Source organism: Lissotriton helveticus, chromosome 5_1 (assembly GCF_964261635.1).
Source record: "Lissotriton helveticus chromosome 5_1, aLisHel1.1, whole genome shotgun sequence".
Lineage (NCBI taxonomy): Eukaryota > Metazoa > Chordata > Amphibia > Caudata > Salamandridae > Lissotriton > Lissotriton helveticus.
In genome coordinates this window covers 2,073,353,403-2,073,374,896 of record NC_136065.1, presented here as the reverse complement: position 1 = coordinate 2,073,374,896, position 21,494 = coordinate 2,073,353,403, and the positions used below count along the sequence as shown (strand labels likewise).

Genomic DNA, 21,494 nt, shown 5'->3' with positions numbered 1-21,494 from the left:
ACATCTTCTGTTAGAGCATGGAACTTTCCAATGTCGGTCGGGAGAATCCCTGGGTAAGGGGGTCGAGGTTTGCGTCATCCGGGATAACAAATTGATCCCACCCAGTGTCCTTATTAGGCATGTTTTCATAAAGGCCAGCAGAATTAGTCAGGTTATCATTATGATCGTTGTGCCTCTCAGCTAAAGATATCTTCCTTAGCTCATACAGATACATTCGCCCGATTACACTCCTTCCTTTCTTAGCTAAGGTGTTCAAGAAACTGTTATTTAGACAACTGCAAGTCTTAGTTTTTTGTTTTTCTTTGGATGCACAAGGCAGTAACTCTTTATTGTACGAATAATTAAAATCTTTTACAAAAACGGCAGAAAGTGCATGTTTAGAAAAGGTAATAATAAAATACATAAAATCTGAATTAAACAACATATTTAAAATACAGAGATACGATAAAAACACAACACATACAGAGGTTGTCAAATGAGGAATGTGCAAAAACTGTTCTGGGGCATCCTATTCCAACTGAAAGTCAGTATAAGCATGTGTATTATTGAAAATATGGTTAGAAGTGATATCGAGTGTCAATAGTGCTTGGAGCCTGATTTATACAACTGTCACTTCTCTGGCTGAACGTATGAGCATTCTAGCAGCAGCATAAAACTTCCCAATTAGTGCCAATTCCATCGAGACTGTGGTGGTGTAGATGTGTCTTAGAGCCTCCTTAGATGATCTAACACCGTGGCATATAAACATAGTTCTTAGATATAAGTGCCTTGGGGGCAGCAAAGCTGGTCAACAGCAAATGACATGTTCCGCAGATTCTGTGGGCTGTTGACACAGAAAACAGTCGTAGCCACTTGATGACCAGTTTTTCCAGTGGGCTCTGTAGTCTTGTATGGGCAAAGTTAAGATCCTCACTCTCATTATATTTTGGAGAGCTTGCCTTCCAAGACCTGCTTTTAGGTAGGGCTGACATGTAGTACTTTCATGTGAGTTAGTAAGGCATTCTGCACCTAGGACTGATCTGATCCGTTCAAGGTCTTGTTGCCTCGAGATGCTCTTGCCGCACTTTTTTAGCAGAATCTTTAAGCTATACTTTGTTAGTGGTGTATCTGTAGAAGGTTTGATTGTTAGACCCAATGTCTGTTTGGCAATCAAGAGATACCTCGCCCAACGACTGTTATCTGAAAAGACCACCTGTAGGGCAGCCCTGATTGTACCTGGGCAAGGATTGATCACATTGTGTTGGAGTTCGACTATGTCTTTTTTGCATTTGATGTCCATTGCTGTGATGTTAAACTCCAATCGGATCAGTGAATGCCTGGTCGTGTGAGAGCTTGAAGACTTTTCTATACGCCATTGTGCATAGGCCCTCCAATTTTTTGGTCAACAGGCCAGGAAAGACAAGGTGGCCATAGCTTAGTGTAGGCATTAGCTTTGCTTGGATAACTCGTCGGATCCCCTCCGTCGAGTGGCTTACCAGCTTATGGTGTAGTTTACACAAGCCATACGTTAGCTTAGCTGGTTTTCCCTTCAGTGCTTTGACCTGCAGTGCTGGTTTGCAGGTATCTGTGAATTGCACTACTAGGTAGGTGTACTTGTTGGTCGTGCTTATCCTTAGAGGACCTAGCTGCCATGCCACCATTAGTTTTTTTGGCTTGTGGCCAAAGATCAACACTTTAGTCTTTGATGCGTTAGCTGCAAGCTTGTTTTCAGTGTTGTATTTATGTAGCGCTTCTTATGCCTTTTTCATGCCAATTCTTGTATGGTCCAGCAAAACGAGATTGTCCGCATAATTGGCAGTCTGAGGTGGCCCAATTTTGGAGAAAAGAAGTTAGTTTTTAACAGTGCTTCTCTCAAGTCGGCAGTATAAAAATTAAAAAGAGTAGGGGCAATCACGCAGCCCTGTATTAGCCCCCTGTTTGTGAAAATCTTGGCAGTTGCGCATGTACTAGTAAGCTTTACTCGCACCCACATGCCGATGTAGAGTGCTAAGATAGCTGCCAGCAGTTTCCATGGTATTCCATACTAAGCCAATTTTGCCCACAGTATATTTCAATCAACTCCATCAAAGGAGGCACTGTAGTCCACAAAACAAGCATATAATGGTGGGGAGCGGGCCCGGTTGCCTTCGTTACCAGATATGAAAGTGCGATGGCGTTGTCCATGGGATAACTTGATTTTAAGTGAACCATGTCTCTAGCTCTTTCAGGAGCATTTTTGCAAATGCCTTTCCTTCCACGTCCAGTAATGCAATTAGTTTATAATTCCCTGGGTCAGCGGCATCCCCCATTTTATGAATGGGATGTAAGATGGAGCCTTTCCATGAGTCCGGAACCACAGAAATGTTATAGGAATGACTATATAAGGTTTGAATATGGGGTGCCCAGTATTCACAGTCTTCCTTAAAGATATACCCAGGCAACCCGTTGGGCCCTGGCGCCCCGTCCTTCCTGATGCCCTGGAGGATGGTTAGATTTCTCTTTCTGTTAGGTAGAGATCATCCGCATTACTCTCTTCATGTTGGAGGTCTTTGACCTTGACAATGCTTTCTATGGATATTTTCTGATCGACTTATAGGTTAGTGGCATGAGCAGCCCATTTGTTAGCAGGGGGACAGCATTATGGGTGTGATGGGCACCATTTAGGCCATTAACATAGCTCCAAAATTGCTTGCTTTTATTGGGAGCTAGTAATGTGTAGATATATTTCCTCTATGTGGGTTTGTTTCAGTTGCCACACGATTTGTTTGTGCGTTTTCCTTGCGGACTTCAAATGTTTTCCCGTTTGAATGGACTTTTCCTTCCTATGCTTTATTTCTGCCAAACGGCATCTCTTTTTACTCTGAATAAGGATTTTGTTGTCCGTATGATTAGGTTGCCCCAGTTGCCTGTATTTATAGTTACGAGTAGATTGCTTTGCTGGAATCAAAGCATTGAATAGTGAGGTCATAGTTTCGGCCCAACTGCTCTGTGGGCCGTTTATGCATGTGTTCTGCTTCCATTTGATATACTTTGCCTGGCTTATAGGCCCCCATTTGATGTTTTTTAATTAAAGCTAGTTCGTTGTCTAAACTGAGCATGTTGCATGCAGTTCGATGTTCCTCATGCATCATGCTGCTAGTGTTGACCAGAACAGAGATTGGTTGATGATCAGTTCCGGGTGTGGGTAATACCTTATACTCTGCACATCTCCTTAACAGGTTCTTACTCATAAAAATGTAGTCCAGTGTGGAGAGGTTTTTAAATGTAGGTTGTGGAGTCGTTTTCAGCTGGCCTACGTTATTCGCGGACCCCAGGTTCAATTTGTTAATGCAGGCTTCCATTAGTGTGCGACTGCGGTCCTCGTGATTTTGTTCTGGGCCACATAGATCTCTTATGTTAAAGTCCCCAGTTATGATACATTCATGTTCAGGGTTCTCGTGGAGGTATGCTCTAATTATCCTTATGATCCTTCTGATGTTTATATTTTTGACCTTTTTATTTGGGTTGACATAGAGGTTGATTACTCCAAGTTTCAATGGAGTACCCTCCACTCTAAACCCATTTATTGTTATAATCTGGACATCAGATGCGTGGGCCAGTCCTCGATCTGTAGTTGCAGGTTTAATTTTGCAAATATCGAGATCCCACCACTGGGTCTTCTAAAGATATTTTTTTTACTTGGCATTGTATGGAACGCCAGGTAGCCTTTGATGTAATTCGCTGACTCCATCCAAGTTTCCTGCAAGCATAAGATGTCTCCAGACATCAATGATTTCATGTCTTCATTGTTGGTCATGATTGCCTTGAACCCTGCCACGTTCCAGCTAATTAGCCTAAACTTGGAGTTTAATATCTCCGTATTAGTGCCTCTATAATTGTGTATTTTAGATCTGCAGGTCCACATTGTTGAAACCAGGCAAATTTGAGGTTTTCCGTATACTAGGAATTTCCCCAATCCTTGGATTGCAATACAGAAGTAAGCCATGCCCAATCTTCCTGTTTGTCGACCTGGGAGATGCACACTTCCTTACAATGTTGGTGGCAACTTTATGTATCTCAATCTTAAGATCATTGTTAAATGATAGGCTTGCATTTGTCTTAGTGCCCCTTAATGTACTACACTATGCACGGAGCACTGCTTGGTTTATTGACCTCTGAAGTAGCACTTGTGGGTTCTTTTCAGTTGGACAACTATCTATTCGGATACCCCAATCATTGAGTGTGTCTGTTTCTGCCATTATGTTTTGTATATCTGGTTTATTGAGCCACTTTGTTAGGGTCGACTCCTTGTTCCCTGCCCAAGTGTATTTTTTAAACTGGACCGCTACAAGTTGGGCAGAAGTTAGATAAGCCAATGAGGGTATTCTTGTCAAAAGATACAAAATATTAGAACGATTTAGGATATCAACAGGGCCCCTTGTTTCAAATTTGGGGGTAAATATCAACATGGACTCCATTTCTGCCCGTGGGTCAGAAGCTACGATGGTTCCCTACCCTCGTATCTTGGCCCATGAGACATTTGTACTAGGGGCATTGTCTGGCCGTTATTCCCGCCGGGGACAGCGTTTGCTTCCTTTTCCAAGTTAATATTGGGAGAGCATGGCAGCTCATGCATCTGACTCCTTGGACCAGGTACAGAGGTCTTTCTTACTTGAATTATCTTTGTTGTTTGCGTGGGGAGAGAGCTAGCTATTTTTTGAGCGTTGCACTGCCATTCCGTATGAAATTGGTGGGTTTTCGCTACACCAAGTTCCTTCTTGGTTGCCAATGTCATTAGCTCAGTTTTCTGAGCTAATGACATTTTCTGAGCCTAGGCCTTGGTTCCTGATTTTCTTTCCCTCTCAATGGCTCTACTCTAAGATTATCGATATCGGGTCCATTAGGTGAGTTGCCAAAGTTTGTGGTCAACATCTCAGCATATGTTTTTACTTGTGGATTTAAAGGGGTTTGTACATTACAGAGTAATGAATTTTCCTTGTGTTGGTCTTCCGTATGCTGCATTGGCAGACATGTTTTCCCAGAAATATCCTGGTGGTTATTCTCATTGGGAGCTTTGGATGAGGAGCTGTTTCTCATTTGGAAAATTGGATATGTCATAGGACCCTTTTTGTTGCTGACATTTCCAATAATAGCCTGATTGCCAGGTTGAGTTAGAGAGTGTATTGATTCAAGCTTTTTTTGCATGGTTAGCATGCCGCCTTTCCGTTTGTTTGCTTTTAGAACTTTCCGAAGTTTTTTCTTTTGACGTCTGGATAGCTGTCCGTCAGTTGGCTTTTGACCTGTATTCTCGGTTTGATTAACCTCGCCTATACTGGATACAGAGCTGATCCTTTTGACAGGGGATTTGCAGATGTTTGTAGCTACGTTGTCTTTTATAGCCTCTGAATCCGTAGCTGGAGAAATATTTATGGCTCCGGAGCAACAAGGATTCCTGTTTAGTGTGGGAATTATCCATGCCTCATTGCATTGTTTAATTTACGTTGCCAGCAGGTCTGGGAGTGTGGTTAATTTCTCCACTATTGCGTCGCTAAAGTTTTTTGCGGGCCTTGTGGTGCTCCCAGCGCCCTTTTCACTGACAGCCAACTGTTCAACATTGTGACTGATCGTATCCACTTTTTCGTTAATTATCAAGACCGTTTGTGCCAGCTTATGTATTAAATCCACCTGGATCTCTAATTTGTGTGATTGCCAGGAAAGTGCCTTTACGGCTTCCAGTAAACACAAATTGTGTTCAAGGCCGTGCTTTTCGTTTGGCTCTTGTCTTAGTTTAGACCAACAACTGGTTTCGCCCTCCAAAAGAAGGCTTTAAAGCCACCCATTGTACTGAATTAGTGGTGCTACGAAGGCTTGCTGATCTAATGCATAGTGTGGATAATGGAGATAAGAAAGCCATAGTTCTATTTTTCTTTTGCCAGAGGATCTACTTGCCCATTTTCGTTTTGCGAGAGGAATGAAAGGCGTTACTTACCTGTAACTGCAGTTATCCAGTATTGGTGTCTTTCATAGATTCACATGCCTGAATCATTCCCCGTCGCCGAGATGGGAGTCTCCGGTACATAGAAAAGTAATGTCCTATAGACATATATAGAGAAAAGTAGGCCTAAGGGCCTCACCTTAGTAGCCTATCTAAGTCCTTTTGTAAAAAGGATCAAACTCTAGAAGAGAGCCAATCAGCTAACACCTCCCTCTAGAACCTTCCTGTCAGGAGCCTCAGTCTCTCAGATTTTCGTACGCACCAAGCTAAGTAGGCGTAGCACTGATAGAGAGATAGGTGAGTCCTTCCAAGGGAGGCGGGAGGGTTGCATGTGAATCTATGAAAGACACCAATACTGGATAACTGCAGTTACAGGTAAGTAACGCATTTCTTATCCAGTATTATGGGTGTCTTTCATAGATTCACATGCCTGAATCAGAGTAGCAAGCAATACCTTGTGCACATTTCTGATGGAGCATCACATACAAGTCATTAGATAATCCATATCATGCGACTATGCAACATCAATAGACATCAACCAGAAGCAGTAACAGAGTAATGTGCATACCAGAAAAGGATGGAGGAAGGCTCACCTTACTTAAAAAGATGGCGTAACACTGCTTGTCCCACTGCTGCATCCTTCATCAGTTCTGTATCCAGGCAGTAGTGCCTGGTGAAGGTATGCGGCGACTTCCATGTTGCCGCCCTGCAGATGTCGATAACTGGCACTCCTGCAAAAAGTGCGATAGAAGTCGACATGGCTCTTGTAGAGTGCGCCCTGATTTTAGAGTGCAATGGTTGTCCGGCTCTGTCGTGGCAAAAGGCAATCGCTGAAGAGATCCATCTGGAGATGCTTTGTTTGGTAAGTGGTAGACCCTTCCGAGGCCTACTGAAGGCTATGAAGAGTTGGTTAGATTTTCTAAAATGTTTGGTTTCATCAATATAAAATTTTAGACATCTCTTAAGGTCCAACGAGTGCAGCGATCTCTCAGCTGCGGTGCTGGGATTTGGAAAGAATGATCTGAGAATCACAGGCTCATTTAAGTGGAAGTCCGACGGGACTTTAGGAATAAACCTAGGATTGGTCCTTAAAATCACTCTGTCATCCCTAAACTGCAGGAAGGGATCTTGGATAGAAAGAGCCTGCAGCTCACTGACCCTCCTTGCAGATGTAAGCGCCAGGAGGAGAGCCGTCTTCCACGAGATGTATTTCACGTCTGCCCTGTGAATGGGTTCAAAAGGGTGTTTCATCAGTTGGTTAAGAACCACATTTAGATGCCATGTTGGAGGTATCATCCGTGGTCGAGGAAAAGATCTATAGAGCCCTTTAAGGAATTGTTTTATAAGTCTACTAGACCAGAGAGAGGGTCCTTTAGATGTTCTTTTAAACCTTGATACTGCCGCCAAATGGACACTTATGGAGGAGTGGGCCAGGCCCGACTGCGCCAGATGTAGCAAGAAGGGTAATATTTGCTCTGGAGAGGTGGCGAAGGGACGTAGACCTCTGTCCGCGCACCAAATGCAGAAACGTTTCCACTTCAGGGAATAAGTCTTGTTAGTGCTGTCCGCTCTTGCCCTGGCTAGGATATCTTTACAATCCTGCGGGATGTTTATATTGCTGAATTCTCGGTACTCAGGAGCCAAGCCAATAACCTGAGAGATTTCAGATCTGGAGTCTGGCTTGGGATGTCCTGTAAGGCAGGCTGGTGCCGATGCTGGGGCCTTGTATTTTTTGTCCAGTCTTGGAACCAGTGCTGAAACGGAGGCTGGAGTCTGCATCAACTGCAGACCCTCTTTCCATATATAGTCAATGATGGTAATTGATCTGGTTGTTCTCTTAAGCGGCTCCCTAAAATCATAAAGGAAACAATCAGTTTCTTGAGACTCCATCGTCATGTGGAACCTTTTGGCCGCTCTCTCCATCAGATTGTGGAACCCTCCTATGTCCGCAGGTGGTGAACCTGAGGTAGCTGGCTCCGGGGACGCTGGAGAAGAAATGATGTAATCATCTCTGTCATCATGATTGGAAGGGTCATCTTGGATCTCCCCCTCTTCCTGTTGTTCTTCCTCATCCTCAGATGATGGAGGATCTTGTATCTATTCCCTCTCCTGATGGAGCACCAATGCTGGTGGTCTGGGCCGTGGAGACGGAGCCGTCCCCGCTACTGGAGGAGCCTGTCTAGCTGCTGGAGCTGAGGACTCTGGGAATCGTTGTTTATAGTCCTGTATTAAAAATCGCAAATCAGACACTATAGACGCTGGTAGACATACCATTGGCGTAATTTTAGTCTGAACCGGTGTCTGAACATTATGTTCTTGGATAATGTCAGCATCATCAACCTCCTCATCAGTGCTTTGGCATTTGACCACTAGATGAGATGGACTGGTAGCCTGTGTGTTATCCTCCTCATCCGACTCCTCATCCTGTAGGAGACAAGTTGGAGGCAATCCTTGCACTCTACTTGGGGACGTTAACTCTGGTGTAATCGCCTTTTTTGAGCTCTTTACTCTGAGAGAAGCGGGTTGTAACTCAGCCTCTACAGGATTGTATTTCCTGTGTTTGTCTCGTCGACGGTGGAACCGTCCTTGACTGCTTCCATTGGGGCGTCGACGATGTCTTCGTCAACGGTGTGGCTGACGACTGTACTTCTAATGTCGTTGCCTTCGTCGTCGATGTCTTCGTCGACGATGACTTCGTCGACGATGACTTCGTCGACGATGCCACTGTCGACGGTGCCTTCTTCGTCGCCGATTCTTTCGTCGGCGGTACAGTCGTCGACGACGACTATCTCGTCGACTGCAAAGATGTCGACGGCGCTGGCCTCGTTGTCGACACTAATGTCGGCGCTGTAGCCGTTGACGATTTCTTTATGAGAAAAATCGAGGACAAAAGCTTACCCGCCGTCGACGACGGTGTAGTCGTCATCGATGAAGAAAACGTCGACAATGCCGCCGTCGTCAATACTGTCGTCGTCGATTTCGAAATGTAGACTGGAGACACAGCCTTCTTTAGCGTCGATGAGGGCGTCGACTAGGTCGTCGGCGGCGGCGGCGTAGGCTTTTTAAAGGAGTGAGTCTCCTTGTCAGACGCTGATGACTTGGCCTCTGAAGACTTTTTCACAGCCTTCTTTGGAGGAGCGTCTACAGGGTTAGGGGAAGCCCCCCTTGGCCTTTTTAAAGACAGCTTTGAAGAAACTGAAGAAAACTCATCTTCCTCCGAAGATTCCAGATTGTCTCTGATCTGGAGCCTGTTAAGCCAGCGTAAAAGGCGTCCTTCTCGGTCTTTTAGCGTTTTTGTAGAAAAAGTTCTATAAATGTTGCAGTCTTTTGGAGAATGGTCCGGATACAGGCAATATAAGCATGTCTTGTGCTGGTCTTCCACATGTAACCTCTTTTTCCCACAAGAAGTACATGCTCTGAATAAACCCTTCCTCTGAGGATCAGCCATAATCAGTCTTGAAGTGAAGAAATCCAAAGTTGTGAAGAAATAAGCTAGAATAAGGAAACCCTGAGGAGAACTCAAGTGGAGACTCCCTTAGCACAACGTGCGGTAGAAAATCTGAGAGACTGAGGCTCCTGACAGGAAGGTTCTAGAGGGAGGTGTTAGCGGATTGGCTCTCTTCTAGGTTTGGTCCTTTATACAAAAGGACTTAGATAGGCTACTAAGGTGAGGCCCTTAGGCCTACTTTTCTCTATATATGTCTATAGGACATTACTTTTCTATGTACCGGAGACTCCCGTCTCGACGACGGGGAATGATTCAGGCATGGGAATCTATGAAAGACACCCATAATACTGGCTAAATAACTTTTTAAGGATCTTCGATGTAGGTGTTTCTGGATTCACACGAGGCACAGGGCCTGAAATGAGATCTTGAAGATGAGTTATCCGTCAGTAGTGGTCAGGGCTCAGTCACACAGGTGCAAAAGGGGGAGTTCCAGAGAAAGGCGAACCATCAGGTTGAAATAAAAACAGCACGATTTCCAAAGAAAGAGTAGAAAAGATAATAGGACTGGTAGTGTCTTAGTGGATCTGAGGCTCTCTCCACCACACTAGCCACACTTTGGACCATACGTTGAGATGAACAGACTTATTTGAGAACAAACAAACACACACACACACACACACACCCACCCACCCACCTTGGTTTGCTTTGTCTAACGAGGGGTTCCAGACAGGTAATATTCAATCCTGAGAGTCTAATAACTGCTGGAGAATTTTCTAATACTGCACAAGCTAAGATTTGCTAAACATAGGGGAAATATATGTAATATGTTCTTTAAGGGTCCAACGCAATGCTTCCACATGGTTTGCTTGATCCACTCACCTCCTCCACCAGCCGGGCTTGGCCCTGCAGCAGCATGGGCATGACAGCTTTCTGCAGCAGGTATACTGATCCAGGGTACAGCATGCGGCGACCAAAGGAATGTGCCACCACATAGCTGGAAAGATAGATATAGGAGATAAAAATGAAAACAGCTTGTCCAACCCCTTTAATTAATACCATCACATCACCCCTGAGGTCACCTTCCAATGTGGTGACTGGCAGTGGGGGGAGCGGAAGGGGTGACTAAGGAACACTAACCTCAGTAGTTGGCACGGAGGTTTCTGAATTTTGCGCAGGATGCCATCTGCTGCCCCTCGAGGACGGGGCTCTGACTTCAACAAGGGTACCCCTCCTCCGACCATAGGAGCTCCATCATGCTCCTTGCTGCAAAGGATGGGGAGCAATGAGTAGGGTAGGCAAAAGGCGGGAGAGAATAGTTGATACAGAAAAGTAGAGGTAAATTCAAATGGGACAATAGAGGGGAGGTAAGGAGGATGGAGATATACTTGGGAATGGATGATAAAGAAATAAGACCAGGGGAAAGAGGAAAAGGAGAAAAAACAAGAAAATGAAATATAAAATGATAAAACGGGAGATCATCATGAATTACAAGAGAAAGAGACATAAATATAGAGAAGGAATCAAAATAAAGTTGTACTGAAAGATAACTGCCTAGGGTTGGGCAGTTCAATATAACAGAAGTTCCAGCAACTCCCAGTAAAGCGGCAGAGAGAAAGTGGCCTTTGGGTGTCAAAGGTTGAAAAACAGGGGATGCCTTAGGTCAACAGAAAAACATATTTGAAAATTGAAATATGTTGGTTTAGGTGCTGTAATAGCAGGGACTCAAGGTAAATTGGCAAAGGTGTGTGTCACTCTTACTGAAAGGAAAGGTGCAGAAGACACTAATTAAGGTACAGCTAGAAGTACAAAGGGTGCTGAAGGACAGGACTGAATGAGTCATGCAGGTAACAGTACTGGAACTGCAGGCGACAACCGGAGCAACCCACAATGTACAATAACGACCACTAAAATAGGTTAAATCCGGCACTTCAAATCACCTGCTGTAGCATGCCATCTCCTTATTGTAGAGCAGAACGTACTACTGAAGTTTACATGCAGGATCAGAGGACAGAGTAGCTGGAGGAGGAGGAGACACTAAAGGATTAACAAAAAGGTACCAGCAGCACAAGCTTTAACAGGATGTGCTCCTCATCACCCACCGGCTGCTGGTCTCATCCCACCGGAAGTCCACCGGCCACTTCTTAAACTCAAAATTATATTTGGCTAACTTCTTCTGCGAGAAAGCAAAATGGAAGAAACGTCAATTAACAAAGAGCATACAGTGTATTTTCCACATAGAAATGTTTGCATAGCTGCCAATGAACCTCACAAGGTATGAAGACTACAATGGCAAATGTATATCTTTAGGTGTGGCCTCAAATGATAAGAGTGTCCTGTGCCTACGTTTGTCCCAAGGTGAAATCCAGCCAATTAACAGACCATCAGTTCTCTTGCGGACGCAAAGTCAAGTGAATAAAAATGAATGCCCCCATGCTTCCTCTGTAGGTCTAGAGAATATGTTTGACATCAATAAACAGTGTCTAATAGTCCTAACAAAGTTACTTTGAGTATAATTATACAGAGTGCGTATTACATGATCCTACAGGGTTCATCTCCCAAAGGAAATTCAATCCAAAGCATGACATTGTACTCAGTTTACTTTTAAGCACATTTTACATGCAGAAGGGACTGGGGCCGGCCTAAAGAATGTACCTTATTTTGTGGGCTATTTTCCTTCTTCGTCTCTTCTAATATTCGAATGAACTGAATATACTGAGGGTTTGTCCAGCGACCCAAGCCTGCAATAGAAAATAAGAAACTGGTTTCAAAAGGGACGTAGATAAATGGACAGCATTCGAGTGAGTGAAAACTCAATAGGCATGAGGACTGAGAGCCACAAGGCCGGTCTGGCCGTACCGAGAATCGGTCATTTCCTCAGGAGGCTAGAAGGGTGGGGGGCCGGTTTTGTTAGCAGGGGCCATTTTTGTAGCAGTGCAGCAGTTTTAAAATCACTGCAAAGTTCTTTGTATATCCAGCGGTTTTCAGACAACAATAAAAGTGTCAAGATGACTCTGGGATTAATGTACCTTCTGGAGAGAAATCAGAGTTTTGTCTAGCCGCAGTTTTAATTCATCTAAGGTACCAAAGAGGGTTAAAATGCCTGCTGCAAAGAACATGTACCATGCATATCAAAGAACAGTATTTTATGTGCATACGTCAATGGGTTACTGTTCTTGTCACAGAGATTCTTTTCTTACTTTGCTGTTCATAAATTACAATCGTAATCTAGCACAGTAAGCCATGAACTACCATTGAAAGAGCGACATGCAAACTGCACGGTACAGGTTAGAAAGGTATGTTTTTTCACAGTCTTACATTACACTGATGTGGTTAAAAAAGGTTTGTTTGGGTAGAAATATATTCTTATTATTAAAGTCAACCCTAACTACTGTGCTTTGTTCTGAAGCCTGAGCTTGTGCTTTCCAGGCCAAGCACTCTTAAAAAAATGACTGCCAGTATGGATAACACGTGAATCGTACAGCTTGAAGTCCCTTATGCCTAATGTAACATTTTCTATATTCTGATTTACACACGTATAATTGACCCTGTTAAAGGGTGATAGTGAGGGAACCATTGAAGAGCCCCAACAAAGAATGTTGTATACTGGTGTACAGTAAGGTCATAATTTACTATGCTTTAAAAGCTACTCCTAATGAATATTTAAAATATATGAGAAAAAATGTTGTAGAATGCATCATTGTCCCCAAATTTTCTTGGGGGTAGGGGGGTAGAGAGAACCATCTCGCCCCCCTTTGTAGTGGTTAGGCCTGCTCGCCGTATGGGGGCTGGTCTGAATCTTTTCCAGAGCTTGGGCCCCCAGTTTGGCCCTGGAGAACCATCCTGAACAGTAAAGGTGATTCCCATGATACAGACTGGAAGAGCACAAGCTGTAAATGGGCAGGAAGACACTTCCTCTCTCATCCAAACCTGTGTGTAGTGATCTGACTCACTGAGACTGCACTTGCCTCTCAACCGATTTTCGGTCATTCATGAGATATGTAAAGGCTAAAAGGGGTAGGGGAATAAAATCCTCCTTTACCCTACAATGTGTAATTGCACAGTGGAGATAATGATTTATTATGTTTAGAGCAGGAGCTTAGTCTCACTCCTAGAGATGATCAGAGAGGAATCCAGGAGTCAATGGAAATCCACTCTCAACTCCTGAGATGAATCCAAAGGGATATAGACTATAGAAGTCAATGTCAAGCTCGGGTGCGCGCAGGTCAGTGTAGTGAAGCAGGACCAACAGTTCACACAATGTCAGTGTGCAATGTATTAACAGTCTTGAAACTTTACCCCTGAGACACGCCACTCCAGCAAGCAGGATTAACATTGTTCCTGCATATTGAGACAAGGGAACCAATCGGGCCACGCTCAAATAACCTGTAAAAAGAGAAGACAAACAGCGCTCAATGTGCAGTCCAAAGCAATACATTAAAGATTCAAGAGCTTCACGCAAACTGACAAGGCTGAAACCGATCTGTAAGAACATAAGAAGCCTACCTAAAAGAAGCTCTGTATACACCTCAGTTCTGACCTCTCAGATTATCCTAGGGATCTCAATACTGGCCAGTGGCATCCAGTGGCATTCCATCCCTGGGACTCACATCTCAACCTATGAACTTGTACCCTTGCCGCCATCTCTAATGACTGTTCTGGTACTGGCACATGTGCAGAGCAGTACAGGGGCACAATCTACTTCTGAAATAAAATTCTGACCTACAGCATTCGTGGTCAGAATTAACAAACAGTACATTTGACTATAGAAAAAATAGAGCATGGGGCATCTGTTATCTAACGATTACTGTTGAAATTGGGAATAACATGAGGAATAACATGAAGACTAACTGGTGGAAATTATGTTTCTGCATCCAAATTCTGCGTTTTGTCCCTTCCGGGTGTGTTTTTACACCTGTGCACATTTTGTCAGGTAATGAAGAGTGACAATGGCAGATAGAATAGGAAGGGTGCAACATTACAGCATATCTTGTGATATTTGGGTTAAACCACCTGTATAAATACAGAGAATGGGGATCATGGCAATCTGACACTGCTCTGCCAGTACAGAAACACACACAGCTCTGCCAAAGCACATCATACATGTGCTGCAGCACTGCTGTGAACTTAGCTACCGATCAGTTTGCTTCGGTCACCTTTCCTTTCATTCTTACATTCAGCACCTCAGCCATGTTTCAGAAAACACACATAGGAAAACTTGTCGTTTGAAAGGTGTCCTTTTAAAAAAAGATAATAAGGAGTGCTTCGCTTGTATCTCTATGTATTGAAGTGGCATTTGTATTGTGTGGATTGGTGTGCAGGGACAAAGGCAACGACACGGCCAACGAGCTGAGAGTAGCTGGTTTGTAGACTGGCATTGCAGTGTGATACAGTTTATTTATTTATTTAAAATGTTCTATAAAGCGCGAACATGACCCTTATGGGTATCAGATCGGTGTACAAAGTGGCAAAATCACGAATAAAACCAACATAATGGTACAAATGATGTAGTTAAGTCAACACACTGTCAAACAGAGGGGGAAACAATCAAGGTCAGGGGACGGGGAGTCAGCCAGACAGGAGGGAACAGTACAGTTTCAGAAGTGTGTTCCAAATAGGGTTATTCCTGGCCCTAGGAGCACAGATGGAAAACGCTTGTAGCATTTTTTTCTCTTTTTTTTTACATTTCTTTGTCTACAGTCTGATGGTGTCCTGGCTGCAGAAGTGTCAGGAGTCACTAGAGTTGGAAACAGGCGATCACGGCTTGTAAATAATGCAGTTTGTTTCAAAGATGGTACAGGACAAGAAGGAGAACCATTGGACAACACATCAGTGGGTAAGGATATTTACATTACTAAAGGCTCTGGATGAGGTGTGCTCCGGCATGTAGGATCGCCTTAAATTGGGCGAGTGTTGGAGGTGATGAAGCAGGGTGTTGCCACCATTGAGATTCACGTGTGCAAGTGCTTCAACAGAAGTTCAAAAGTCACTTTCTTGAAGGAATGGTTTCACATATTTTATTTTATTAGAGAGAGTTGGTACCAAGCCGCCTTTGTTTTCTTTGCCAATGTAGCCTTTGAGGTCGGAGTTGGTGTCCAGGGTGAACCCAAGTGAACTGGCATTGTGTTAAAGTTCAGGTTCTTAGTTGTCAAGGTTCATTTCATTGAGCCAGGTTTGTAATACGCCTTGCCTGCTGGTTTTGGCTTTTGCAAGATTGAGCTTCGGGTAGTTGCTGGAGATCAAAGTCTAGATCAGGTGCAGGCAATGCTTGACCCACTGATGTCTAGAGCAGAGGAGACTTTTTTCGGTCAGAGTTGGGTATCACCAGTATATTGGATCATTTTTACGCTGCCTTCAGTTAGCATGGCCCCAAGGGGCTCCATACAGAGGCTGAAGAGGATGGTATATTCTGAGACCAAGAGAGGCCCTTGTGAACAAACTAGTGTCAGTTGGAAAGGTAGGAGTGGAGCCACTAAAGGTTGCTGCCAGTGATCCCATTCAATATATCAGTGGTTGATGTCAGGATGGTCGGCAGTGTTGAAAGCATCTGAGAGGCCCAGCAATATCATGAGGTAAAGGTTCATCTTCATCTGCGGTCAGGAGAGTGTTGCTTTGTGAAGTTGCTGTACTGTGCTGCAGCCTGATCTGAAGCCATAGTGGTAGTCATGCAGGAGATGGTTGGCACTGATGAGATCTTGCAGTTCAGCATAGACTGCTTTTACAATAAACTTGCCAAAGAAGGACAGGGGAGTGATGGTTGGCTTGTTGGCAAGGACATCAAGTTATAGAGCAGTTCTTACCAAGTGGTAGGATCTGGCCTGTAAAGTAGCTAAAGTTGCACACACATAAATATATTATGTGTTCATAAAATTAATTCTGGAAAATTAGTGAAACGTTTTCCACATAAAACAGCCTTTGATTTCCTTTGCATACATCAACATGTTTACATACATAATCACAGTTATCAAGCATGTATCTTTCATAAATATACAAGATTGGATTATTTCCCAGCATAGGTCTGTGAACCCACAATATTCAATGTTTACATAGCTGAATCTACACGCTAAATTAACTATGAAAAAAGCAGTCCACTACTTGTGGTCCATCCACCTCACTTTAGACCGAAACTCCAGACAATGACGTGACCCTATGAAGACCTTTTCAACATGTGCAAAACACTGTCAAATAAATCACTTTTTAAAGCCTCAAGAAGATTTACGTAGACAACCTACACACTTCGTTTCTTTAGTGCTTGCACCCTTTAGCATGACATTAATCGAGCATTTGCAAATGCAATAGGTTTCGCTTTGTCCGATCCTCTACCTAAAACTCAGGCAATGGCAAATGCATTTCTGCCAGGGCCAGCAGATTGCCAGAAATCACCACCATTGTGCCAGGTCGAGGATTTCATGAATGGGGCAGTGGGCACAATGCTTAATCCTCACCCGCACACACATTCACATATGTACATGCGCAAACACACAAAGATAAACTCGCTGACATGTACTAGTGCACATATAAAAATACACACAAACATGCATGCACTAGCACACACACACATACACACGCGCACACACACACTTTCAGGCACACACATACTTTCAGGCGCTAACACACAGCCCAGACTCATGCTCTTGCAGCATGTCTTCCCTCCTCTCCCTCAAGCAGCTTCTGGTCAACACTTCCATGAGGAGGATATAGGTGTCTTAGGCAGCCTGGGGCAGGGGGGCGAGCGAGTGGGTACAAATACGTACAGGGGCTCAGGGCCACAATCGGGGTACAAAGAGGATGGGAGTTAAGAGCAGGAAATGAAGCAGAATTGTAGGACAGGAGGAGAGAAAGGACCACGTTCCTGGTTGGGCCTGGGGTACCAAAGACACGTGGGAGGAGGGGGTAATCAAGTGAGGGTGTAGAGAACAGGCCAGAGGGCCTGACTGGGGTTCTAGCTGCTAGAAGCAATCAAATAAGATAGACAAGAAAACTAATCAATGATAAGCAGTGGATTCATCCAAAGCCCACCGAAAGTATTGCTATTGTCTACAATAGGTCCTCGAAAACACACCGCTGAAGCAGTCTGTTGACAAGACTGTAACAGGTACAGTTGTAAAGCTTTGAATTGGTGCTGCTTTTGTGCCTGGCCATACCATCATGGGTCTACTGTTTGGAGATTTTCAAAACTTTATTTATGCTTTTCATCAAGCATTGGAAAGGCCAGCGGAACAGAGCTATATAGCGATGTACAAATACATTACATACATTGCCTTCACCATTGCCAGGGGTCTTACACTTAGAAAGAGATACTTAACTTGAGTCAAAATACTTGAAGTCTCACAAGAGGACAAACGTGTCCCTTCACTTGAGCCACAGTACAATGGGTTTCATGGTTAAAGATATGAACCACTGTATCAGGATGAACTGTGCCTTTACAATTAAAGGATAGTTAAGAAGCTTCAGAAGAGAAATTATGCAAGGGGCAGTAGTTACGTGCCTGTAACTGTGGCCCTTACCGTCATTGAAATGGCATCTTGTGCTATTACCTCCCAGCCCAGAGACATAGAATAACCCAATTATAAAATCCCCTACCTTTCCTGTAGAGGTAGAACACGGCGAGAGGAGACGAGTAGTAGGAAATTGACCAGAGTACGGAGACCTGCAAGAAAGTGCAAAAGTCAACATGGAGTCATCAACAGTGGGCAGGAACACACAAAGGTGGCCTGTAGAGGCAGTAGTAGGTTCTGCTAACTTGTGAAGGTGCTGATGCCAAAAGCTTAAGAGACTCAGATGAGGGTCTGTGAGCACAGCTCATGTGTGGAACACGTACATGTTGTGCAACCATTGACCTTTCCTGCATTGTAGCTCTAAAAGTTTACTGTGCAATACTAATCGCAGAAAACTTAAAAGCAATGTCAACATATATCTGGAAACATTTCAGGGGAATAGGAATACATCCTTGCAAATGGCTAACTTTAAAATGAATCCCTGCCCATACCTTTCGATTTATGATTTGTGGGTTTTTTTCCAATAATCTGTGACAGATTATATTTACATCCATGCATATCCCCGTTACGTTATGGTTGCGGCACAGAGGTAAGGATTTTTTTATCCATATGTAATTTTAATAATTTTAGCAGTGTTTTTCCATATTTACTTTTCGTTCTGTGAAATAATTCAATTTTAACTACTGTATTTAAATATACAAAAGCTAAATATACACTCAAACTTGGAAGTTTGTCAGCTCAAGAAACAAAAGCTGCAAAACAAAAAATAATGCACTCACCTGAAAACAGCATGTTATACAAATGTTCATGGATAGCTCATAACTATTTTTTTAACTGGCCATTCTGCCACTATCCACCTTTCATGACTTATTCTCTCAAAAGAACATCTAATTTCTGTAACTTTCCATAAAAAATTTTTTAAAAAATACTGGGAAATACAGCGGCTTGGTTGGCAACCAAGATGACCACAGCATACAGAAGCTCCACTGGGTCCCTGTGCTTCGGACCAACAGCTAGCAGTATCCAAGTTAATTTGGAGCTGCTAGTGCACAATAAGAGCCCCTAGAAGTGCTGGCATCCCGAAATGAATGGGAAAGAGAAGCTCCTACACCCATCTCCGATGGTTAAGCAAAATGGCACCTGCCCGACACAAGGATGAGATGGCACTCACAAGTGGGACACCTAGAGATGAGACCAGCATTGTCCTAGCAGGAGGAGGGGCCATGTTACTGAATCACTAAACGTGTTTATAGTACGTTCCAAAAATACATTTTCTGGTTGAAAACCCAGTGATTAACCAAATGACAGTTTACAACCTGAAAATGCATTCGTTGTTCTGGTCCTTAAACAACAGACAAAGAAGTAAAATTCAAGAACTAGAACCAATGAAGGTAACACTTACTTGGCATCTAGTCTCCCTCCAAACCTAGACAGAGTCCTTAGCTTTGAAGTGCGAAGATTTGGAAAGTTGCATACAGAGAGAGAACATAAGTGTGTGGGCCTGCAAAAAGAAGCAGAGAGGTCTGGAGGCATTCATGGAGGGTCTCTTCTTGAAATAGTAGGCGACGACCAAATTCAGACTGAACTTGATACAGTTCACAGAGTGGGACAAAAGAGATCTGGAGAAGTTAGAGGAACTAGAGACATCCTAAAAATATTCAAACCAAGGAAACAGTTATGAGAGCAGCACTGTGAAAGGAGTAAGGGAAATATCAAGGTTGAGTGCTCGCTCTTTCAGGATGCTACACCAAGTACTCTGATATGAGCCAGCAACGCAGGCCAATCAAATAGAAACTGAGAAGATCTGTTACTGCATAGCCTTGGAACACCACAAGAATGCTGTGAGGCCTTCTTGAGGCCAACTTGGTTCTCCATTTTTTGTTGCACATTTTAGTCACATTTTAGCTTGTCAAGGTTTTTCTAAAAAATTTACATATTTGTTGCTTGGTCGATAATCTACTAAGAATGCATTGTGCATGCAGCTTACTCGTAGGAACCCTATCTCGTCACATAATCTGTAAACTCTGCTCAAGGCTAGTAACAGAGAACGAGAAATTCTACTATTTTCGTTGACCGGTGGAGACAGCTCCTGAAATCAAGACATTTCATCGCATCAGAGCTGTACCTCTGACATAGTGCAATATGATTATATAAAAAGCCTCTGAGCTACATCTTTCAGAGGAGCACTTCCGTCGAGATTTTCCTGGATCGCACTATGTTTGAGATGCAGCTCTGCTGACACTGACCTTTCATCCTGCAAGAGAACATAACCTGCTCCACACTTAACTGATTCCCTGGCACATCTATCAAGGTATGGATAGGGCGTCCTTATAGATCTGGCATAGGGTACTTCCACTATGCTCTTATCATATAGGTAGTAGGAGATAGGAATATATCATATAATAACATAGTAACATTGCCATGGTTGAATTGTTAATCATTTTCACCATTCTAATGCTGGATACAATGCTTTGTTTCATCTGCCTAATTAACGCAGCTCATTATCTCTATGCAAGATACAAATGTTTTTAATAAAGATTTGAATTTTGTTTTTGTACCTTTCGTGTGTTTCCTTTGGGCATGCATGAGTAAACAATAAAAGGATAGATCTATTTCAACAATGTCCTTGGGAATCAGAGTGGACATGTTCGAGGTTGCCATAATTCACTTTTTACCCTAATTAGGTAAGGGATTCAGGTAAGGCACTAGGAGTGAGTTATGAATTGGGCTGACATTTGATGATGGTATAGTTGGACTCTGTCTCTATATCCTGACATTCATGTTGTCCTAAAATGCAGTCCTACTTTTCTGGTAGGAACTGCATAACAAGAAGACATATTAAACCGCCAGAAAAACTGTAGCAGCACAAATTCTAATTATTTCACTTGAAGACAAACGCGAAGGGAATGCACTCTAAATCTGAAGATACCCAAGCAAAAAGTTAGCAGCAAATTAACTGGACAACCCTAAGATCAGAAACACAATGCGAGGTGAAGAAACAAACTAAATCCTCGTAGGACATAACAGCTATTTAAGTGGACTATTATCTCAAGACAGATCTTGAAGGAGCCATTGAACTAAAGGACATCATCAAAGTAGGAAATGCAAGACATTTCAAGGATCCAGAATGATCTAGAAACATAAAGCTGTGACAACATCAGGAACTGGGAAAATTAGATGTAGGCTGATGTCCACTGCAAGCATGAAGATCCAGAGAGGGTCCAGGCAGAAAATCAGTTATCCTTCATCTGATAATGCGACTAACTTAACACCGACAGAGGCCTCGATTCAAGCCCCATACATGGGACAGTATGACTTTACAGTCAATTTGCTTAATTTTATTGAATTTCATAGTTGGGTAAAAGTTATGTTGAGGGAAGGGATGGATTTTCACAGAAGATATACTGACTTCTAAGCCCACATTACAACAAGCTGGTGATAGATAGAAAGCTTACAGTCATGTCAATTAATCATTAAGCTTACATCATTAAATACTAAGGGTCTAAACTCCCCAAATAGCAGGGCAAAGGCATGGTGCTTTATTAGAGAATAGGAGGTTTGATATAGCAGGGGTACAGGAAACATATGTCACACAATT

General features: G+C 43.2%; 1 protein-coding gene across 1 annotated transcript in view; it reads right to left on the bottom strand.

Moving 5' to 3' along the window:
- ABHD16A (abhydrolase domain containing 16A, phospholipase) overlaps positions 1-21,494 on the bottom strand; it is a 266,232-nt gene that overhangs the window by 154,426 nt on the left and 90,312 nt on the right. Inside the window, exons 3-8 of the mRNA XM_078646007.1 lie at positions 17,982-18,048; positions 13,698-13,784; positions 12,054-12,139; positions 11,501-11,574; positions 10,539-10,664; positions 10,281-10,395 (exon numbers count right to left, since the gene is read on the bottom strand). Of these exons, the coding sequence (XP_078502133.1) occupies positions 10,281-10,395; positions 10,539-10,664; positions 11,501-11,574; positions 12,054-12,139; positions 13,698-13,784; positions 17,982-18,048 (555 nt within the window). The remainder of the gene's footprint in view (positions 1-10,280; positions 10,396-10,538; positions 10,665-11,500; positions 11,575-12,053; positions 12,140-13,697; positions 13,785-17,981; positions 18,049-21,494) is intronic.